At 37.4% G+C, this 21,139-nt stretch overlaps 1 protein-coding gene across 8 annotated transcripts; it reads right to left on the bottom strand.

Moving 5' to 3' along the window:
* Nucleotides 1-1,065: 1,065 nt before the first annotated feature.
* Nucleotides 1,066-19,630, bottom strand: LOC105420053 (uncharacterized). Of its 8 annotated transcripts, none has more exons than XM_088872754.1 (5): nt 19,441-19,512; nt 19,114-19,159; nt 1,769-1,976; nt 1,527-1,675; nt 1,066-1,264 (listed from the first exon to the last, which is right to left on the bottom strand). In XM_088872754.1, exons 3-5 carry the CDS (start codon nt 1,940-1,942, stop codon nt 1,177-1,179), a joined length of 411 nt encoding a protein of 136 aa, XP_088728880.1. In that variant the 5' UTR covers nt 1,943-1,976; nt 19,114-19,159; nt 19,441-19,512; the 3' UTR covers nt 1,066-1,176. The 8 variants fall into 8 exon arrangements, with proteins under 8 accessions (XP_088728880.1, XP_020518114.1, XP_011620493.1 ...); XM_020662455.2 differs by lacking the exon at nt 19,114-19,159 and adding an exon at nt 7,241-7,330 and having other exon boundaries at nt 1,769-1,983; nt 19,441-19,503; XM_011622191.2 differs by lacking the exon at nt 19,114-19,159 and adding an exon at nt 7,241-7,330 and having other exon boundaries at nt 19,441-19,499.
* Nucleotides 19,631-21,139: the final 1,509 nt, after the last annotated feature.

The following is a 21,139-nucleotide window of genomic DNA, read 5'->3' as shown; positions in this document are numbered from 1 at the left end:
GGGTTTTTTATTTTTTATAATACTTTTTCCTTCGCCAAAACTCGGCCCAAGTTACTTGGACTTGGGCTGAGAACTTGGTTCGGGCATAGGCTGAGTACTCGCCCTAGTTGATATCTCCAACATTAAGGATACCATACATACCACAACTGTATGGTACATGGTACAATGTAGGGACATCCACCATTCATTCTCGATGATGGATGGTGGAATCTAACTATAACAGGGTGACCGCACTTTAGGAGATAATCTGCACTGTATTCATGTAGGGAATTAACAGTGATGCGCCTGTGTAGTACCATATAGCATAGATCTCAGGTCTCTGTCATACCTTCCCTAAAATAAATAGATATTATTAATTATTTCTTGTAGTTGTAAAAAAGCTTTCCTATGTATGGAAGGTCCAGATCTGTGAACAGATGGTCTCATGTGCAAAAATGTCACCATTCATCTCTACTTGTCCAAAAAATCACCAAAAGGCTCCCTACTTTTTTATATTAAGAGCAGCACTATTGTTCTGCACTGGGAACAAACTTAGAACCCGAATTCATGGAGTTTTTGGCCTTTTTGGCTCTCTGTTTATTTACATCTCCAACAAATCATGAAAAGACTTCAGCTTCTTTCCAATTCTTCTTTATTGTTTTCTGTCACTGTTATAACTTCCATTTCCGTTTTTCGCTGGGAACAGCTCCATTTGAATTAAGAGAAATTTACAATTCTTTCATTTTCTCATCCTGTTTCATACTGCATCTGACAAAACGAAGTGACATAGAAATCAGTCAGAAAACTTGATCTCACAAAACCCCAATATTTTGACTTGCGTTTAGCTGTATCTGTGAGAGAGATTTTGATTTTTGTGCTTATTTGTGTATCAGACTTGTGTCAGTGCGTATCTAGGAGAGTTATTTTGACTTGTTTTGTGTATCAGACTTGTGTCGGTGCGTATCTAGGAGAGTTATTTTGACTTGCTTCTTTGTGTTTCAGGGAGAGAGGGATTTTCCCCATTAATTGGGGTCGGCTAGACGAATCCTAGTCTACCGTTCTGCTCTATTAAAAGCTATACGCAAATTGCACTAATAACCAATTTAGAAAAAAAAATTGGTTAGGAATAGTATCACTCCTATACAATTGAAATAATGAATTACGAATAGTAATTTCTCCAATTCATATGAAAAATTCTTATAAATCTATCCTTCCTCGACCTCCACAAATGCTACAAGAACGTGCAGAAGAGCACTTGGAGCAGTAACTCCATTTCTTTGGAAGCCTGTTGAAAAAACGAATAGTCATTTGAATTTTAACAGCCATCACAATGAGAAAAGGAAAAGCACAAAATAATCCAATATGGATAACTTAGTCACAGGATCATCACTGTCAACGGAAATGAGGGAAGGTGACAGAGAAATCAGGTCCCACCACCACCTTCATCATCAGATTGTAATACCTGAATGGACTATGGAGTTACCATAGTCCATTGGATTACAGTATATTTTCCCAATAGAAATCCATGAATTTATCATGAAAACTACCCGGCTGTGTAACGAGTGGCCATATTCTTTGCACTGAGTCTTGCTTTATCAGCACTCTCCTCTGAGAGCTTCTTCAGTAGGAATCCCTCCCCATTACATTCGGCACAAATACCAGATCCATTGCATGCTTCACATTCTTTGGAAGGCTTCTATCAAATGAAGAGTTATCGCATCAGAAGTAAAAGGTGTAGATAGAGAGAGATGCCATTTGTAGACATTTATGCCTGAACTACATTACATACTTCATTGGGCTGAGAAGCTTTTGTTGTCTGAGCCAGAAGAGTTGCTGCTGCCCCCACAGCTGCAGCTGCTGCAATGACAACTGGAACAGCATTCTGGGGTAATGCTGAGAAAATATATTTCTTTCTCACCTTTACTGCTATATGTCTTTTAGATGATGGAGCTCCAAACTTCATATCACTAGCAACTTGGACTTTGGAAGTGGAATTCCTGATAGCTTCAAAGCACAAAGAACCACATCAGTGTGCAGTCAAATATTTGAAAGCCCAACTCGGGTTTATTACCGATGGTACACAAAATTAGTTGTGCTCATAAGGCATTGATTTTCATCTAGGATTGTTTATAACTTAACATAATTCAGATAGAAAAACTAAATGTGCTTAGTAGACTGAGGGACGAACTATTATAAGGTAATATGGATGTGAATAATGATCACAAACAAGGAAATGAGAGAAGTTAACCAAATGGTGAATTCCCCATTAATACATATTGCCATAAAATATTACTTTGGCACAACAAACAAACCATAGTTGCCCCAATGGGAAAATGAGTATGGGTACATTTTGAGAGACATGCTTGTAAGCACAGGAAAATAAGAATGCTTTGGGTAATTGGAAACTATTAGAAAACCATCAAAAACTTACGATGGGGAAATACAACAATAGTATAGAGGAAAGCGCATGAGACTGCTGCCCTTAATATGCATAAGAAACATAGGAAAAACAATGAAAGTGCACGGTAAATCTTGATGAGAAGATGACATATTTGCGCCTTAGCTCATGAATTCAGCTTCTGAAACCAACTCTTCAATTTATTGATAGAAACAAACAAAATATTTTCTCAATTTCTCCTCTCCTATGTTTCGTCAAATATATTTCAGGTCCCCAATTTCATTCTGATGTTGAAATTCCTAAGATTAGAAACTGCACGGAAAATTCTTCGTGGAAAGCTATTATAAGAAACAGGAAACTGAGAGCCGAAAGATTTGAATATGGAGTAGGCTGACTTGAGAATATTTCATCTATCACAACAAATGCAAGGAAAGAGATTGTTGAGTTCCAGGTGGATTCAATAGACGACAGCTCATTTAATAAGTATAAACCTACATTTTAGTCTGAATGATACAGCTTGCTAGACAAGAGCAGAAGAATTACAGGTACTCGAAGACTTAGTATTTCAATCCAAAATAGAAAGTATGAAGAGAATTGAGAGTAATTAAAGCTTAGAATTTTAAAAATTGGATCAAATAAAACAGGATTAACATATGCAATCACCACAATACTAGAAAACTTTAATAATTAGAAATTAAGATTAATCTTGTTTACCAATGTAGAAATGAAATAAATACTAAAACGATTTTAGGAATACTGCAGCCTCATTTTGATGGCTTGACAATTCTAGAAAGGAAAGGAATTTGTTTATGAATAGGGGAAAAACATGTACTTTTTGTTGTAAGTTTATGAACTTTCTAGTGGTATTTGTCAATAAGTGGAGTTATAAAAGGGAGGGCATCGTGAATGGTGGAGTGGACAAAGCTGGGCCCTTCTTCACTCTTATGCTAATAGAGACTACAAATAGTCCGCTCCCCGGAATTTACACCGTCTAAATGTAGCACAAGTGCTTTTTCACAATGCCTCAGGAACTCTTAGTTTGTGGCAAATGCCTAGGAAATGCTATACAAAACAAAAAAGTCTATATAAATGGATGGTCATTGGACTCCATCAAGACATTAACCAGTCACATCTGCTTCTTACATAATTCAAATTATTTGAGGAACTCAAGACCTATTGTTGGAGGTGAAACCTAACTGGAATATTATTAGTCGCTCTTACCACCTAAATTTACTCTAAACATTAGCTCTTCTATCAATAAACTAGCACCAAGGAACTATAGGAAACGCAACATTGCGACAGTACACTGTAGAAACTATTGAAATATGTCCCCGAGTCTGTAAATTGCTTGACTTTCCAAAGGACTGGAGAAATTTACAGGATTCCACTGGAAACTTCATACATTGGCATTTTCCCTCAAAGAGTGCAATTCTATATTGTTGGATGTATAATCTAGCCCCTGGGTATATACTTTCTAGAGTTTTATTCAAAAGGGCTAATACATCAATACAAGTACATAAAAGAGGAACTGATACAACCTCTGAAGATTCACTTTTACAGCTCGAAAGAAAGAAGAGAAACACCTTCTCGTAGCCCCCACAAACTCTCCCTTCAACTAGATAAGTGAAGGAAGTATTACAATAAGACGAAATGTGCTAATATAAAATTCAGCACAAATACAATTTCTCTTACATTAACATATAATATCAAACACATCAAAATTAAATCCAATTCCTTCACTTTATATGACTGATATGAACTGATTACAACTCAATCTTGAAAAAATTAACCATAGGGAGCCAAATCAAGAACACGCTTTCTTGAAGTAACACCCCGGGTCTAATACGCTTCAAGTCCGATCTCCGCCTTCAATAGTGTGGGGTTCCCAGACTCTCATCACTCCTCGACTATGGGAAGCCAACCAAGAAAGCAATCTTACACAATAATCACTTTAGAATGCTTAGAACGATCATACAAAATGTAATGGAGATCTAGTACTGACATGACAATGGTGACCAATTAGAGCATGGTGTGTGCACTATATAGAAGTGCATAGTGTAGGCTTGCAAAATTAGCTATTAATATCATAAAATTCAAACTCGATCTTGCTGTAACTGATGTTAAAAAACAGGCCACAAGATAATGGAAATTAAGGCACACAAATACGTGGAGTGAGGTTTAGATTCAAAAGGTAGACTGTGGTATAGTAGGGACTATAAAATGGCATGGTATAGTCTACAGAATTAAGCCACTAAAATCAAAGGGATGATAATACCTTGCTGTAAATTTGGAATAAGGTCATGTTTACAACAACATTGAAGGTCCTTGGTGCTCCATTAATGGTAGAAAGAGGATTGGTTGAAGTTGATCTCAATGGGTTGAAAGGGAAGCAGAAGGGATATATGGTAGTCTCAATCACTCAAAGGCTATGGACCATGGAAGTCAAGCCCACGAAGATTGAACGCTCATTCTCTCTCCCTCTAGGGTTGCATGCCACTCTTTCTAAGGTCTCGTTTTGTCTGGTTGGGCAGTGAAGTTATTAAATTGGGGTTGGGGAGGATGGGATTGAAGTGCCAGTGTGTAGAAGCTTCTTGGGAGGACGAATGATGGCCTTGATAATGGAGAAAAATAGGTTGGGCCCATGATAATGGAGACAAATAGAGTGAAAGAAGCTTGGATCTATGCCCTCCATCCTTGTCTAGGTATCATACATCAAGGGCAGAAAATTCACACCATTATCCCCTAGTTTTCAAACTCAAATTTGCTTCCCAAATTTGAATTCAAGTCCCCCATCAAAATATAGCACAAATTTTGAAAATTCATTTTTAAATCAAATTCAAATTTTCCAAATTACTTTCATTGCTATCAAAGGGGAGATTTTGTCTCTCTCCAGTTTAACTAACTTGCACATGGGAAAAATGAGAGCATGACAAGTGTCATGCAAGTCGGCTTTTTAATTTTCCATTAGCCCCAGGGTTTCAATTGAAATATCAAACCCCATGCTCCTTATAGAAAACTAGAAAATTAGCCCATTTGCATTTTACATTCTCCTCCCATGTGCACCCATGTGCATAATTGTATTAGAAATAACATATATGAGCCCCAATCAAACCACTTGTGGGAGCCTCCCATGAAGATGACCTCAATGCCAAGAACTCACCCTGACGTTATCCTCAATTACGGTGGCCCGGGTCCACATGCGGGTCCATTTGTGGTCATGTGTGGCCCATTCGCCATTTGGGTCACACATGTGCCAATGGTCCTCCTTTAAATGGAATTTTAGAAAAAAAACGTTTCCAATCAATTTTAGGCAAAAATATATAAAATTCTTAAAAATATTTTTAATTTTCATCTTATTTTGCCAAAAATAAGTTTGTTTAGGCTTCCTACAAAATATTGAAGGAAATCAGGTACCTTCAGAGTTTGAATCCATAAAACCAAGGCACTTCAATGGGATCACCCTAGAACCCTCAACCATTTTCTCAAATCAAGCCCTTCAAAGTTTGAATCCATAAAACTAAGGCACTCCAATGGGCTCACCACAGAACCCTCAACTACTTTCTCAAATCAACCTAACAGAACCCATGACCTATAGTCTTCTCCAAGGGGCTCATACTTGGTCTATAAAAGCCGACTAATTAATTATGGAATTTCAGGCTCTTGATGGATTGCAGGTGGATCCCAAAGAGCAAGTATACTAAGCACCTCAAACCATGGTGCCGAAGTCCTCTCTTAGCACATGTCCACATTCCTAATCCGATAGATCACCTGGAAGGGCAGCTTCCCATATATGCGGCTGTTATATGCATAATGCGGTGGGTTGGTCATAGGTAAGTCGAGGCTTTGGCCATTGCCTCAAAAGCCACCAAAGCATGCGGGATATCCTTTCCTCTGCTTCATATCTCATCAAGATATCCTCTCTCTCTCGATATTTTACGGGCACCCTTGTGCACCAAGATAAGGCCCTAGTGAATTCTAGGTTAGCAACGACCTCAACTATGGAATAACCCCCAACCCTTATGGTGCCCTCCTAGGCCCATGAACCAAAACCCGTAGTTAGGATTTTGTTTAAGACACCACTTCGAAGACCCAAACCGCTTGGGCCGGTGAGTCACTGGGTACCAATGGGGTCCTACAGTCCCACTAGAGTTAGTATCCACCCTAAAAAAACATGAGTTACATGGTTCGAGACCTTGAAAGGGCACATAAATCCAACGTATATCGTATTAATTTGCCCTTGTATTGCGCCAAAAAGCATCAAATTACCTTCTAAAGAGAAGGAATCTTCAAGAGGATTACTTTGTCTATTGTCGATGACCAGGAACCATGCCAGATCAAAAATAAATATGATAATATATTCCAAATTATAAATGAGGGTGTTTACATGGTTTTGTATTGTTGCATTGCGTAAGACTTTAATTGCAATGAGATTTAAGTATTTGACCATATTACCATAAAAATATTGTAAATTAAGCAATGAACTTCGATTACGGTTAAAAAATGATCAACATGACCTAAAGGCCAAAGATTGACGATAATCCAGTCGTTTGGGGTGATTTTGAATTGCCAGACATGACTGTTTGTCATATATTTTCATGAATATATGACAAACAGTCACAGGATCAAGGCAAGAACCCTTACAATGAAGTCAAGCACGATCAAAAAGAGAAAGATGATGTTATAACTCATATGGTGACAACCATTTGTTTAAGGTGTTTTTGATTCACTTTAGACATCAATAGTCTTAACTGCAGTCAAAACATAGGGCATGGCTTCAAGTGACTGAACAATCATGAAATCACAGTAAATAGCTCTGCAATAAGGTCAAACATGATAAAAAAGATAGCTTGCGATAAACCATACATCTGAGGATGATTTTAATCTCGTCTAGGAAGCTCAATGCACAACCCAGATCAAAATGTGGAAGCGATATTCATGTGAACTGATAATCACCTATAAAGAGCAAATAAATTAAGATAATTCCAAATATGATAAAAAAAAGTCCAAAATCATTTTAGCATTCGAATCCTGATTACAAACTATAGTTACCCGAATTACATATCAAGGTCACGAATCCACATTTCCCATGATGAAACACGAATTTGGAAGATAGGAATCACGTTTCCCAATTTCATGGAATGTGTTCCAGATTATTACCTGAATCTCAATTCCTGTAAGGTTGGAATCTAGATTCCACATCACAGAACATGTGGTTCATAGTTGCATAACAGTGCGATTCATTGCGTGCGAGACGTTGATTCCAATTTTTTAGAAAATACGAATCTATGTTGTTTGGAAGAGAGTTCCACATCATCAAAAGGCACAGTTCTTAGATGCTCCGAACAATATTTCGATCAACATCAAATCAAGTTCTAGCGACATAGAATCAAAATTCGAATGCAAATGTTGAATGAAATATGTTCAAAAATTGTATGTTGCTGGAGGAGCTCCAGTAACTGATACTATATTACTGGAGAAGTTCCACGAACCCTTTGTATCATGTTACAATTTTGTACAAGGTTAAATATCCATGATTTGGGTTTTAAGATTGTGACGTTGTGAGAGCCAAAAAGCTTTAATAAATATTCAAGATGAATCCATGTATAATAATCTTTGCCAAGTTACCCAAAAGATTTATCAATCCATAAATCACGAAGTGGGTGGCTATCCCACCTCATGGTAAGAGGTTCGGGTGGCAGCCCCAACTCAATGTAAGACATTCATATAGGATGCATCTAATAACCAAATTCTTATTATTGATAATTTACTGTACCAAGTAAAGGATTATGTGGGGCATGTTTGGTGGGTGATCAATAAAATTCTTATTAATGATCATCTATGGTACTATGTAAAATGCTTTTCACTTGTTGTCCCATTGTATATTTGGAGGGACATAGACTTAAACCGCTAAAAAGAAAAAAAAGAAAAAAAAAAAAAGAGAAATGGGTTAACGGTGATCGAAATTCATGGGCACTTGTGGACATTAGATTTTGAGGAAAATACAACATCTTGGTCTTTCAAGCAGATACCAAGTATCTGCTTGGTTTTACATAGATAATTTGAGTCAAGATATGGTATCATCCATGTCTATCCCCAAAGATATATGTAAACCTTTAGATCTTTCCTCACAAAATACTTCTCTACTATACCGGAGGGGATGGGTGCACGATTCTTGAATTGTAAGAATCTTAATTCCCAATTAATAGGGATAATGATTCCAGTAACGTAGGAATTACAATTCCTATTTCGTCGGATTGCGATTCCGGAAGTCATTGATATGTGTGGGGTCATGTACGATTCCTGAAAGTAGGAGACTCGATTCCGACATGATGGGATATCGACTCCTACAAATAAGAATCAAGGTTCCTATTTTATTGGATCGCGATTTTGATTTTTGGAAATCATGCCTCTGATGGTTTTTATTGTATGGACGATGATGCCAAGATGATTCTATCATCTGGCACATGCGATTCCGCAATTCCAATCCTGAAACGAATCGAAATCACATGCGTTTCCAACAACTATATTACAAACTAGAATTTTGGATTGAAATTAGAGTATTTGTGGCTAGAAAAGGCTTAACCACAATCAAACCAAAGACTCACCTCAAAATTTGAAATCCTAGGCCAATTTTTGATAAAATTGAGTCCAACCTACCAAAATTCGCTAGAGGAACTTTTGTCATATAATGACAACTTTATTAAACTAGAAGGTATGAAATGATTCACAATTGGGGCCTCAAGAGTTTAAACACATATTATAACCGTTTACGACATATGTCATACGAGAATCGGCCCACATGTCTTCAGCAATTGTCCTAGTCGTATGACATTAAACTGCATGGCATATTGTCTTAATCACATGAAGTTAAATTGAGCAGTATATTGTACTTATTACAAAATGTTAACTGAGTAGTGCATTGCATTTATTGCATGACATTGAATTGCACAATATATTGGTCCTAAATTCCTAATTCATCATCATCATCCCAACCTTATCCCAATTATTTGGGTCGGTTACGCAAATTCGGATCTTCCATTTTACTCAATCAAGGTGACACCTTCAATCAGACCATAAGTCACCATATCTTTTCTCCTAACTAGTGTTGTTTTAGGTCTATGTTGTACATGGATCCGCCTCGTCCGGGTCCCTCAGGGACCTGGGACCAATAGAACCCCTCTCGAACAACCGCGTGACCTGACGTGGATCGCTTGCACGGCTCACGCGTCACTTTGCGGATAGGTATGTCCAACTGTGAGAGGATTTTAAAAGCGATGAAGAGATGGACTGAAGCACCTACCTCACCGCGGTTTGAGTTCGTGGGATAAGCCCGGGCTAATGCCCTCTTAGATCAGCACGCGAAAGCCCTTCGGCTGTCCAGCAGCTCGGTTTGGACATAGCCCCCTCTCGAAAACTCAACACCTCACCTCGGAATCTCACTTAGGAATTGTTAATTGGGTTCGTATAGAGTATGCTCCTCTTTGGTGTACCTCTTGATGAATGAGTGGTTCTACTTTGTGTGTCGAATGGTTTGACGAAGAGAGAAAGAAGGAAGAAAGAATGAGAGAGAAATAAACCCCTCACAACCCTAGCATTATGTGACCGGGTGGTTAGAGCAGTGAGAGGGTCAAGATTCTAAGAAAGCTGGCTCAGGATGACCGCAATCCGAGTAACTGGGTGCAAGATAATCAATGCCTCTTATGACCCGAGTTCACTGTACGAGAGGGTGGTTAGAGTAGAAATCCCAGAATTAAGACCCTAAGACACTATCTCAGGATAACCCCGAGTCGAGTGTTTAGGCAATACGGGAAGCAACCAATAAAGAGAAGAGATAAGAAGATGATAAAAATAAAAATAAAATGACATAAATGAGCAGTTAAAGGAGTATGGTTTAAAGAAGAGAAGAAGAAATGTATGGGTGTGAATGTAAGGAATAGGGAGCAATTAGAGACAGAGGAATTAAGGGTGGATAGAGGTTGGTGTGCGTTAGGGACATACGAGGGCATGCAAGGGCTAAGGTAAATGAAGGCGCAGGAAAGAGCCAAGACGTGATAGCGCGGGTTAAGGTCGAATGGAGTGATGACGCGAATGGAGACCAAGAATGAGCAAGGCGAGGGTATGAGGGCGCGCGCAGGGTTAGGCGCAGCTAGGTGAGAGAGAAAAATGGAAGAAGGCGCGGGTAGGGATGAGCGGTGGATTAGGCACAGGCACAGGAGAGAGGTGGATTCGGCGCGGGCGGATGTTGTCGGGTTGGACACAGAAAGGAATGTAGGATTAGACACGGGCAAAGGATTCTGGATTGGGAGCGGGTGGAAGAAGGTTAGCAGAAGTCGCTAGGTTAGGCGCGGGTAGAGGTTGTCGGGTTAGGCACGGGTAGGAGTGCAGGATTAGGCGTGAGCAAAGGATTCTGGATTAGGCGCAGGCAAAGGATTGCAAGGTTGGGCGGGGGCAGGAGGTTGTCAGTTTAGACACAAGCAGGAGGTTGCCAGGTTAGGCGCGGGTAGGAAATTGCCAGGTTGGGCGCAAGTAGGAGGTTATAATGAGAGGAAGAGAGTAAGACGAGAGAGGTAGGGAAGGGAAGCAGGGCCCGCCCTAGGTGTGAGTATGTGACTTCGAACGAGAGAGAGTGAGGGAAGGAGAAGAGGAGAAAAGGGGCAAAGAAGGGAGGTGCTCGGGCCCTCCCTGAGCTTGAGCAGGGAAGAGAGAGAATGAGATATGAGAAAGAAGAGAGAGAATGAAGAAAAAAGAGAGAGAATGAAGGGAGTTAGAGGAGAGAGAATAGACCTAAGATGAGCTTGACCCATTGGTCCCTTTGCATGCACATGAGAGAGAAGGGTCTTGGGTTTGGTGGGTAAGGTTAGGGTCTAGGTGTGGTATAGGGAATAGGCTATGGTGTATGATGGTCTAGGGTTTATGGTGTAAGGTAAGATGTAGGGAATGGGCGTCGGTGTATGGTGGTCTAGGGGTATTTTCTCTCTCTAAAAAATGTTTTTCTCTCCTCTCCTCTTGAACCCTGGACTTGTAACTACAAGAAAAGAATAATCAAAAAGCTCACTTCAAAATGCTTCAATATTCAAGCTCTAAGCAAGAGTTCAAGCGTTCTATTACAAGATGCTTGAGTGTTACAAAAATCAAGGACCTCATACAAATGACTTGGGTTTCCTTATATAGAGCAACCACTATACAAGGGTAGAATGCTCAAAAGTACCCACAATTATCAAAAAAAGTACATATTTAATGAATTAAAATAATAATCCCGTATTTGGATCTAATGACCAAAATACCCCTAAGCACTTTTTAACAAATGACAAAACCATCCCTCCATGAGGGGCCTCTTGCCATTGCTATTCTTCGGGAGCTTTTTCAAACATCTATGATAGTAATTCAGGCGATCAAGCATCGTAGAATCGATGCTTGAACTTTTGTGAACGTTTTGATACCCTTTGATCGTCATGAAACGGATTTTTTAGGAAGAGCTCAAAATTCGGCCAACTCCATAAACTTTGCAATTCTTCAACCATCAATGTGACGTGATTTATGATGTTCCAAGTCTTCATTTTTATCACAAATCGAAGAGGACACTGTCACAACCATTTTGCAGTAAATTTCCTCTGTTTTGGTCTCCATTTGAGCATATTCCAAGTTTGGTAAGTCGCTGGAAAATGGGATTCCGACGACTAGAAAAGTGTGTCACTTGCAACCTCAAAATTTGTGTCATCCAGCTTTCAATCATACATAAAAATTGTACCAAATTGTAGCTCTTCAAAGCACGGTCGTACTCATGACGATCCAACACCGGGATCTTGAGCTATGAACTCTCCAAGAATCGGATGTTCTCTTGTATAAGATCTGAATTTTCATGCTTCTGAGCCCATCTTCTCTCTAGAAATTCTCTCGTTTCGAGCCACGCCATGACGCGTGCCTTATGTCAAAACGATCGGCTTGTCAAGATCTAGCGTGCGTCTTAATTTGAGTTTAATTGGAATCAAAACGAGCAAATTATGATCATTTGAAAATCATCCCAAAATGAGAAAACATAGTTTCCATAAATGGCTTATGGAAACTGGTTTACTGAAGCTGCACCGCCATAGTGTAAAACCCACCTTTTTATGGTAAGTTAGGCCTAGAATGGCCTCGGAGGGTCTGGTTGACCCAAAATTTGGCACCTCAGAGTTTTTCAACATTCCGAATCTAATTGCAGTGGTCTGGTACTGTTTTGAGACCCAGAAAATAGGGTGATGGGAACTGTATTTGAAAACAAGTTTCGTCCTGATCATATCGAAATTTATCAGAACGCAACGAAACTTTATAGGTATCCTTAGAGTATCCCAAACTACCCTCTCATGCAATTTGAGGCCATTCTGACACTTCTTTAGAGGCCGCCCAGTTTTAGGCCTATTGTTGCAGTGTTCCCGTGGACTGGCAGTGTCTTGGGTACCGACGGGACCAGTCTCTCCTTATTTGCTTCAGGGATACAAGTACATCAAAAATGATGTATAACAGTCTCATCAATGAAAACTATGTCATCCGTAAAAACCATACACCAAGGGACCTTTCTTATAAATGCCTAGTTAACTCGTCCATAACCAAAGAAAAGAGATTTAAGGCTCAAAAGTGACCCTTGATATAGGCCTACTACCACTGAAAACTTACTTATCTCCCCACTTATTGTCCTCACATCAGTTAGTGCTCCCTCGTACATATCCTTATCCATGTCAATATATCCTCTTGAGACTTTTTCTTTTCCAGCTCCAACCAAAATATCTCTCTAGGTACCATATTGTATGCTTTATCTAAATCAATAAAACCATGTGGAGGTCTCTTCTCTTCTCCCTAAATTTCTCAATCAATTTCCTAAGAAGGAAGATAGCTTCAATGGTTGACCTCCTTAGTACAAATCCAAATTGATTTTTCGATGCACTCGTTTCATGGCTTAGTTGTTGCTCAATCATTCTCTCCCATAATTTCATAGTGTGGATCATAAGTTTGATCTCTCAATAGTTCATGCATTTTTGTATGTCTCATTTGTTCTTTTAAATCGGTACCATAGTACTTTTGTTCCATTGATCTACCATTTTCTTTGTTCTCAAAATCTTGTAGAACAACATAGTCAATCAAAATATGCCAATCTCTCCCCTGTACTTTCAAATCTCTATCAGTATGCCATCTACTCCAAAAGCCTTTCATATCTTCATCTTTCTTAAAGCTTCTTTCACTTCAGATATCTTAATCCTACAGAAGTATCTATAACCTCCGATCTCATTTATGTCAATGGTTCCTCCAAACGTTGAGCTCCTAGAGTGGCTGCCATTCGCAATTTCTTAGAATAGATTCTCCACCTTTCATTGACATCATCATTCTTCAACAACACCATTTGATCTCATTCTTAATGCATTTAACATGATCTCGGTCCCTACAGTTCCTCTCTCTCATTTTACTATTTTGAAGGAATCATTTTCACCTTCTCTTGTCGCCAATTTATTGTATAGATCACCATATGCTTTAAGCTTAGCCATAGTTGTATTTTTCTTAGCATTCCTCTCAGCATTTCTATATTCTTCTAAATCCTTATCATTTCTATTTACATGTCACGCTTTATAACATGATCATTTTTTGGTAACAGCATTTTAAACCTCATCGTTCCACCACCTAGTTTCTTTATCTGAAGTCTTTTCCCTCTAGATTCTCTTAGAACTTCTTTTGCCACTTTCTTAACATAATCTTCCAAGTAACATTAACTTCGCCATCAGAATCCTGTTTCCCTTCTTTCATCAATTTATCCCTAAGTCTGTTTTCTCCCTTTTTAGAGTTCCACCACCTAGTTCTTGGACACCCATCAATGTCACTCCTTCTCTTCCATCTCATAATGCAAATATTCAAAACCACGAGCCTATATTGCATGGTCAAACTTTTTCCTGGGATAACCTTATAGTCTTTACATGATGACCAATCTATCTTCTTAACTAGAAAAAAATCTATCTGGCTTCTATATAATCTGCTTTTGTAAGTTATTAAATGGTCATCTCGCTCTTTAAAGTAGGTGTTTGCTATTGTTAGATCATAGACCATAGATATTGGTCTTAATTGCATGACCAAAAATAACACATACCACTCAAAATTGTGAAGATGATCTTCCAATCTTGAATTTTGAACCACACTTTCAACAAGGGGTTGTTTGAAAGGCAATTTTGTAGATGAGTTGAAGGCCAAGAATCATATCCACAAAAGAAATTTGAACACATGATGCTTGTTTTTTTTAAGGAGTTGTTTAGATTTGGGGGGGAGGGGGCAAAGCGGACTGTTTTTATGGTTTTTGTAGCCTAAAATTGCCTAAGGACGGTGGGCAAAGCAGACTGCTTTATGGTTTTTGCAGCCTAAAATTGCCCAAGTCCTTATTTAACCATATAATGACAAAAGTGGGTCTAAAAGCCGAAGCTTGGTGATAAATACAGCAGTTTGGGATGTTTATGAATTGCCCCAGACTTGAAAATCCTTATCTATGGCCGTAATGTGGGATACAATACTACTATTTAACATTCACAGAATCAAAGCGAAAGCTTCGAAATGAAATCAAGCATAATCAAAATGATGTTAGCATTCAAATTCTGGTGATAAACCACCAATTTAGGGTGTTTCTATTTCCCTTAAGTTAAATAGTCTTAATTGTAGTCAAAACATGAAGCATGGCTTCAAGTGACTAAACAGTCATGCAATCAAAGCAAAAAGCTTGAAATAAGCTCCAAAATGAAAAAAGATCAAAATCATAGTTTGTACCATAAACCACATATTTAGGAATAACTTTAACGCTGTCCTGGCAGTCAAATCTTTATCCATATTCAAAATCCAGGAAGAGATATTCATATGATTTGGTAATCACAAATTGAAAGCAAAAAAGCTGTGTGATAAACCCAAATATTACCAGGAAGTCAAAGAGCATTTTAGGATTCAAAATCTGGTAACAAACCAACAATTTTGATGGGACTTTGAAGTATCGAGGTAAGAAAAGGCTTAAGCTCGACCGTAACAAAGAGTCTCCTCCAAACTAGAAAGCTTCAGCCAATTTTTGACAAAATTGAGCCCAAATATACCAACAAATATTCGGCTAAATATAAAATGCATTAAAATGAAGGCTCAAGTATAAGGCTTTAAAAGGGCAAGGTGAAGTCCCAAAAAGACATGGATAGCAGTTGTGAGAAACGATACGGTGACTTTTGGTGTTATTGATGGTATGACCGTTGATAGAGAGAATAGAGGAACAAAATTCATTTAGCCAACCCCAAATAATTGGGCTAAGGCTTGGGTGATGATGATTATAAAATGCCATTAAAATAGCGAAAACCATACTTAAATGTGAACAAAAGGCTCAAATCTAACAATGGTCAAATATTGCTAGAGATTTTTTTGTCATTTAATGCCTACTTTACTAAACCATAAGGCATCGAGATGATTGACAATTATGCCCTCATGCATTAAAATTATCTTTTGACCCTTTGCTAATGGTGTCTTAAGGGAGTCCACCCACATGGCTTCAGCGGTAGGGAAAAAGTCCCCACTCACTCCTAACTACCATAACCCACCATTTTCATATTTAAAATTTGGGCAAGGATGAGTTCCAGAAACACTACTCTGAGAATATTGACAATGGAGATATCACAAACACAGATAAAACAGAGAAAATAACATAGAGACAGAGACAAAGAAAACAAAGCTTATAAAGAAAGACCCATCTACCAAGCGTATTCTTGGATGATTTTAAGCCCATCCTTTTGCTTTTCTTCAATGCATTTTCTAAAAATCAGAGGTCTTCTACATCACTTCAAAAACATTCAGTTGTGTTCTAGTTCAATATGTATCCTCCATATGTAACTAACAAACATCTATGAGTGCTTTAGGATTGATGTACCCAAATTATATAATTAAAAGCCCAAAAAGGGTGAATTTAATTTCTACCGAAGTTTTGGTTCTCTTTATTCATGTAAGGTTAAAAATGCATCTGTCAAGCAAAAAGTAGAATACCAGGAACACAAGGTATTTTAAATTTTTTTATCCTACAAAGAATTTTTCATTTAGCATGTCTCCTTTTATATGGAATATGCTAATAGAAACTGATGGAAATTTACATTTGAATATTTACAAACTCTACTGGTCATAGATAGGAACAAGAAAAAAAGCAGATACGTAATGTATATCATGGGAAACATATTGGATCATTACTCTTATGTGCACTTTTCAAGCAATCAAGTGGGATTGATGGAATTCCCAAGGCATTCTATATTAATATAAACGATTGGTTATTTTCATACTACACAAGTTGACAATCAAATTCTTAATATGCCCATCAGGTAGTAGCTAAGAGACGCTTTTCCTTTAATGTGACTGACCACCAACTATAGGTCTCAGAATCAGCAATTGCAATAAATCTTTTCTTTTTTTCTTGCTAACTCTACAGAGTTGGGAACTTTGCAAGAATTTATTATTTAAATTTCTGCATAAAGTCCATGTGATGCCTTGATCTACAGATGGTATTAGAAACTCCTTACAGCAGTAGAGCCATCCCTTTAATATCTTGCAGATCCAGAGCTCTTGCTACATTGGTCCAACTTCATTTCTTCTCAAAAAAACAAAAGTCATTTCTTCTTTCGTTTCTATTAATGTCCCCTTTCTTGAAGAAGTTCCTACTATATCCAGTCAAAATTTATACCCATTGTCCTTTCTTTTATAGTGATATCTATTCTCCTTCACTCTAGCAATTCATTATAGAAGATTGAATTCCCATATTGAAATTCCTACAACTTCTGTTTGATCTTCTGATTCTACCATTACTATTTCTAAATATCAGTGATTCTTTTTTTGAGGGGAATATATCAGTGATTATTTCCCTATGGAATTACATGGATCCCAACAGAATTCCTGTTCCAGCTCCAGAAAGTATGCACCTGAACTAAATTTCTTGCTTCCTAAGCCTAACTAGATTTATCCCCTACCTCAGAATTGAACTCTGCCCTAATCTTTAGGTTTTCGTCTCAAGAGGCATGTAATCATTTACTCCACAAATACTTTCTCCATAATTCATTGTTTAAAAAAGTCCAACACCTTGAGCATCAAAGCTATAGGAACAAAAACATTAAGTGAAAAGCATGCTCAAAGTTCCATTCCCGTGGCTACCAGTACTGTTAGAAAAAGACAAACAAAATTCTTGTGCTTCAACTAATAGCTTTAACATTTAATAAGCCAACCTAAGACTCATCCAGGTAAACCACATCCCAAGCACCCGAGTTGATAAAATGAATCAAACTCTAGCCAAACTCTAGTTCAGATTTCCATGGACTCAATCAGGTTTGGCATGTAATCAAAGAAGTTATAGATCTAACCAACTTGCATCTGCTTCTCGTCAGAAACCAAAAAGCTGTTCCCTGGTTTTTGCAGCAAACTTTTTGATCCTTGAATATTTTGGAGGGGGCAATCGGCAGACTTTGTGCATAGGCACTATATGCTAGGCCAGCACATTTCATATTCACAAAGTCGAGGAATTTTTGTCGACATTTTGTTTCTATTTGTCATTTTTTTAGGGCACATATTCCACCACAAGTAAGAGCTAAAATTCCTCCACTTTGGATTTGCTTCTTTTGAAACTGCCTGTGCCAAAATCGGTCGGCGATCTCTGAACAAAACGTATGCCCAGTAGGTACTCAAACTACATAATATGCTTATTCATTAGTTTATTTTATTTTATTTTATTTGCTGACTTATAAGTTCATACTCATAAACCATCAAGAAACACAAAACTTCATAATCATCGATCCACTATGTGACTCACAATCATATATTGATGTCACGTACTCGTCATTGTTCAATAACTTTTACACCACAAAAGTCACATAAGAGACTTATCCTTTTATGCTTACGTCACATCTGCAATGAAGGTTCATGCCTTGCAAGTCACCTGGCGTCTAAAACTCAAGCTTGGCTCATTCCTTTCTCAATGCTGCATGTTACCCTGGGGATTTTGCCCATCCATATATGCTTAGGTTTTATAGATCAAGTTCAGCTTTTTCTTGTGCATCTCGGTTTCTCAAATATTTTTATGACCTGGCTAACAAAAACAAAATTATTTTGCTTCTGTGCTTTCTCATTCCATTCTATGGTAAATATCATATAATGACAAATAGTTTTTATTGGTACCAGCTCAATGAGAGCACACACATCATTTTCTATCGTCGTCTTCCTTGAGGAATATCACATACCAATCAATAGATTGAAATTGCTACCTAAGAAGAAAAGCAAAATCCTAAGAACATTTACATATCAGACTAGCAGCTCGAATTTTATACTTTCACCTACTTTGCTTTTCTCCATAGGGAAGGAAGACAACATCCCAGCAAGTAAGCATCTTCTTCTTCTTCCTACAAACTTCTACCTCCAAGTGTTCATTTCTTCAAACCAAATCCCCATTCTTCCTTACTGCTTGTTATATCATACATTTGCATACTCTCAATTGTGGTAAGTTTTTTAAATCGTTATATTGGCATTCACACCAAATTCCATGTGTCGACCATTTTATTCCATATTGTGAAATCACAATTTTCATCTCCATTCATAGACTTCAGGGTATGCAATAACAGAAATTTCAAACTAAATACAATGAACGGCTCTCCAATTCTAAGAGGGAAATTTGATACATAGAAACCAGAAAAGAAAAAAAAATCAGAAATTGAAAAGAATTACAGGCAACATACCCCTAGATTGTTCATAAAATCAGCCAAATATGAGCTATTTCGATCACTGTAACAGTAAGCCCACAACAACAATATCGGAAACAGACTTGGAAGAAAAACCCAAGATCATAATTACATGATTCAATAACAGTTTCCATCAAAACCCAAGCAGGATATCACATATGATTCAGTAATTTTGCAAGCATTCAGTTTTTCTCAAAATTAGACCAATAGAGACCAAATATAAACACATGGGTTTATATCACCAAAAAAAAATGGAACTCAAAAATAGAAGAAAAGGAAATAAAAACACAAAGACTTTGGAAGAAATGGGGAACTCTCTGTTACCTGTAACAGGAGAAGGACTTGGTGGTAGCAAGAGCTCCATCACTGAATCTTTACCATCCAAAAAATGTAACGAATATTATCTGTTATCAATAGTACAAAGACAAACAAAAGGACAGGAAATTTGCCTATTGATTAGCGTAGAAAGTCTATGGTCACCAGCCCCAATCACCTTCTAATCTATGGATGGACAACGCGATAGTGAAATGCACTTCGTAATTCTTTCGCTACCACCGTTCCCCATCACCGTCAATCTATTGATTGAACCGTGATAGTTACTCAGAATTCGGAACAAGTAGGTTGTCTATGTTTGCATGGACGTGCAATAAGATTGTTTACTTTCAATCACCTTATTAGATGTGAAATTGGGTGGCTAGAGTTGTATCGCTCAAAGCCGATAGAGAATTTCTCGAGCTTTGTGACAAATCCTAAACCGTTGGATGTCATGTCCGATGGCCATGAGTCTAAATGTGGATCCAATTGTTTGTATAGATATGCTACTCAAACTTCAATCCAAGATTCTTTGATGGAACCAAAACTTTCAAATTGTATTTATCGCACTCCAAGATTTAAAAATGGGTGCGGTTTGTATAGAGCCAAGCTCTAAACAATCAAAGTAAAATGCACTTTCAAATAGTCTCAAGAAATATGGTTTCAATATTATAAATCTTTTTGATAGTGTTAACATATATTTTTATATTTAATTATAAAATTTAAAGCTTCAAAAATAGTGTAGGTCAAGCAGATTTATGAAAACTTGAAAATTGACGGTCAAAAAATACATTACAAGATGCACTGTTTCCATAAATCTAAATATATATTTTTCTCATGTTTATGCATCTTGATGTCAAGATGATCAATTTGAGGATATTTGGGCATCAAAACAACCTCTTCTATTGAAATTTTTGAGGTGGACTCTAATTTGATTGTTTAGAGCCTCAGCTCTATATAAATTTTTATCTTGAAAAAAGAAGGAAGAAATAAACATGAAGAAAGATGTTCCAAATGATAAATCCCCTTAGATCTAAAAATAATGATTGTAACATATTATCAGGACCATCCATTTTTATTATTTGTAGGTGTTTATAGATTTGTTTGATCTCCATTATTTTTTAAACTTTAAATTTCATATTTAGTGGAGAAAATAGATTTTCAATCCATCATAGCAGCTTTTCGCAGAATAACCATATCTTCTGGAAGGTTAGATGCGCCTTACTTTAATTATTTAGGATTGTTTTTCTTTTTGGATAAATAAAGTGATAAGTCAGTGGAAATTTGAGCCCCTACCCTTTGGTGAAAATGGAGTCAAAAACCTCACCAAGAGACCCGACAATACTACCATCAAAACCCTAGGCAATTCATTATTTAAGGCTGTCACCTTTACATAAACCTTAGAATGGAGAATTTATTGAGTTCATTGTATAAAGATATATTATTTGTCATAACCTTTGTTTGTAAATTGGAAAATACTTTTATGGAATAAATTCTTGATTAAAAATGAAAAATTTTAAAAGTTGTAGCATATATATTATTTTTAAAAGAACTTAGGAAATCTACAAATTTAAAAAATTTATCACATCAAAACCATATCAATTAGAATTAAGATAGTCAAAGCTCCAAAATACTCAAATTGAAAAATTTGCAATCTTTCTGGCTAGTGCCAATAATCACCATGAAGTTTTTAGAGGCTTGAAATCCTAAC

Source organism: Amborella trichopoda, chromosome 7, assembly GCF_054954075.1.
Source record: "Amborella trichopoda isolate Santa Cruz 75 chromosome 7, AtrichopodaSantaCruz75HAP2 v2.0, whole genome shotgun sequence".
Classification (NCBI taxonomy): domain Eukaryota; kingdom Viridiplantae; phylum Streptophyta; class Magnoliopsida; order Amborellales; family Amborellaceae; genus Amborella; species Amborella trichopoda.
The sequence above is the reverse complement of the archived record's forward strand: the minus strand, read 5'-3'. Positions and strand labels throughout refer to the sequence as shown.